The 2,119-nt window shown below is 37.2% G+C and overlaps 1 protein-coding gene across 1 annotated transcript; it reads left to right on the top strand.

Moving 5' to 3' along the window:
- The first annotated feature begins 258 nt into the window (after window positions 1–258).
- LOC101158164 (dolichyl-diphosphooligosaccharide--protein glycosyltransferase subunit DAD1) lies at window positions 259–943 on the top strand. The gene has a single exon (XM_004085045.5). It carries the CDS (start codon window positions 395–397, stop codon window positions 734–736), a length of 342 nt encoding a protein of 113 aa, XP_004085093.1. The 5' UTR covers window positions 259–394; the 3' UTR covers window positions 737–943.
- The last annotated feature ends 1,176 nt before the right edge of the window (window positions 944–2,119 follow it).

The following is a 2,119-nucleotide window of genomic DNA, read 5'->3' as shown; positions in this document are numbered from 1 at the left end:
TCGTCAAGACCACTCTAGCAAGAATGCTTCAGGACTGTTTCATGTATTTAAAATGTCCACATAAAGAAAACAGTTATTAATAACATTTAATAAATCATACACAATTGATTTGCAGTTGTGTTTCATGATTTGCTGTTGTGTTTCATGATTTGCTGTTGTGTTTCATGATTTGCTGTTGTGTTTCGTGATTTGTTCATTTTTACTGGGATTTGCCTTTGCTGTATCTTAAATGTAAGCGTGTCTTGCACCTCTCGGCCACCGTAAATAACACCTGGTGGACATTAAATCTAAGAATGTAACTCCAAAGCCATTTCCGGTCTCCCGGGACACGTCACTTATTCAGCTTTGCAGGTCTTTCCGCGCGCTCTGTATTGTGAAATTCAACCTAAAAATCATGTCCAACTCCGTCTTATCGGTCATTTCTCGGTTTCTGGAGGAGTACACGACCACGACGCCCAACAAGCTGAAGGTGGTGGACGCGTACCTTCTGTATATCCTGTTAACCGGAGCGCTGCAGTTCCTGTACTGTCTGCTCGTCGGCACCTTCCCATTCAACAGCTTTCTGTCGGGCTTCATCTCGTGCGTGGGCTCTTTCATTTTAGGAGTATGTCTTCGAATCCAGATCAACCCTCAGAACAAAGGCGACTTCCTGTCCATCTCCCCAGAACGAGCCTTCGCTGACTTCCTGTTCGCTCACACCGTCCTGCACCTCGTTGTGATGAACTTCATCGGCTAAAACCGAGAAATGATGAATATTTGCCTCTTCAGTTTCCCCCCTAAGATGACAACAAAAGGAAGGTTGTTTTGTTTCTTCTTCTTTCAAAATACTCGACGTTTCGACAACTCACCGACAACAAGAGAGATTAAACCTTTTTCCTTTTTGTTCAGATATCCAAACCGGTCTGTCTTTGTATGAATCCAGAAATAAAAAGGACCAATGAGATTTTTTTGTATTGGAAAAAAAAAAAAAAAAAAAAAAAAAAAAAAAAAAAAAAAAAAAAAATCTAAGAACACTTTAAAAAAAATTTAAATCTCTTAATTTTCTAGGTAAGTTTTACTTAATATAATGTACCCAACAAAACATGACGCATTTTAAATTTGTGTTTTTGTATTTTATATGGTATGTGTGACAAAATGAACAAGAAAAAACATGAGAAGTTCCTAAAAACATGCTCAAACCACTTGAAGATAAAATAAATTAATAAAAAAGGAATTTTAGAATAAAAAAAATTCCTAAAATATATTCTAATACTAGAAACTTGGTCTTTAGTCCAGCCATTCCTGGGATGTGAGACTTCCCTGGTGAAGGCACAGACTCCTTGTAGAAATTCATGTAATTAGTTTTGCTCAGGTGAAAATCACCTGCCTGGTGATAGTGCTCTGTGGTTAAATCCCTACAGGCAGAGTAGTTGAAAGTCCTAACTGACTCTGATTTGATGACATGGCATATACAATAATATAGAATGAAGTCATAGAGACGGTCTCTGACAAAGCGATCATCTGTATTGAAAAGTCTGGACTTGAAATAACCACTGGGTGTCACTTTGACACACATTTTGAGTGAGATTGTGAAGCAACTAAAATGTTGTAGTCAAAGTCTTCTGAGTATTTTCACATTTTAGTGGCGTCTCTTCTTGAAAGAATGCTCAAACTAGAATCAATGAAAAGGAAACTTTGGTTGAAATGTCTGAAGCCTCTGAATTGGAAAATGTGCTGTTTAAGTGTTTAGCTTTATTCATTAAATTTAAGCAAAAAACATGTAAATTACTTTAATCTTGGACTAAAAATTCATGGCTGCTTCTCAATGTATGAATACAAAATAAAACATTAAATCCTTAAATGATCAAAAATTAAATTTGAAACAGACTTTAACGTTGGATAAAAAACAGTAGTTTAATTTAAAAAAAACTTGGAACATTACTAACAACATAACTTAATGCAACTGCATATTTCATTTATTTTGTTGCATTTAATTCAGGACAGTCATCCTAGACACCCTCTTGTTCTCAGCCTGAATCCTCAGAGGGCCGTCTTCAAGTGATGCTCCAGAGACTCCCAGAGTACTGCTTCCACATCCAGGGTCTCCTTGTCCTCCAGGAGCAGCTCCAGGTACCCCCCC

This window comes from Oryzias latipes, chromosome 18, assembly GCF_053564925.1.
Source record: "Oryzias latipes strain Hd-rR chromosome 18, Olatipes_Hd-rR_3.1".
NCBI lineage: Eukaryota > Metazoa > Chordata > Actinopteri > Beloniformes > Adrianichthyidae > Oryzias > Oryzias latipes.
The sequence above is the reverse complement of the archived record's forward strand: the minus strand, read 5'-3'. Positions and strand labels throughout refer to the sequence as shown.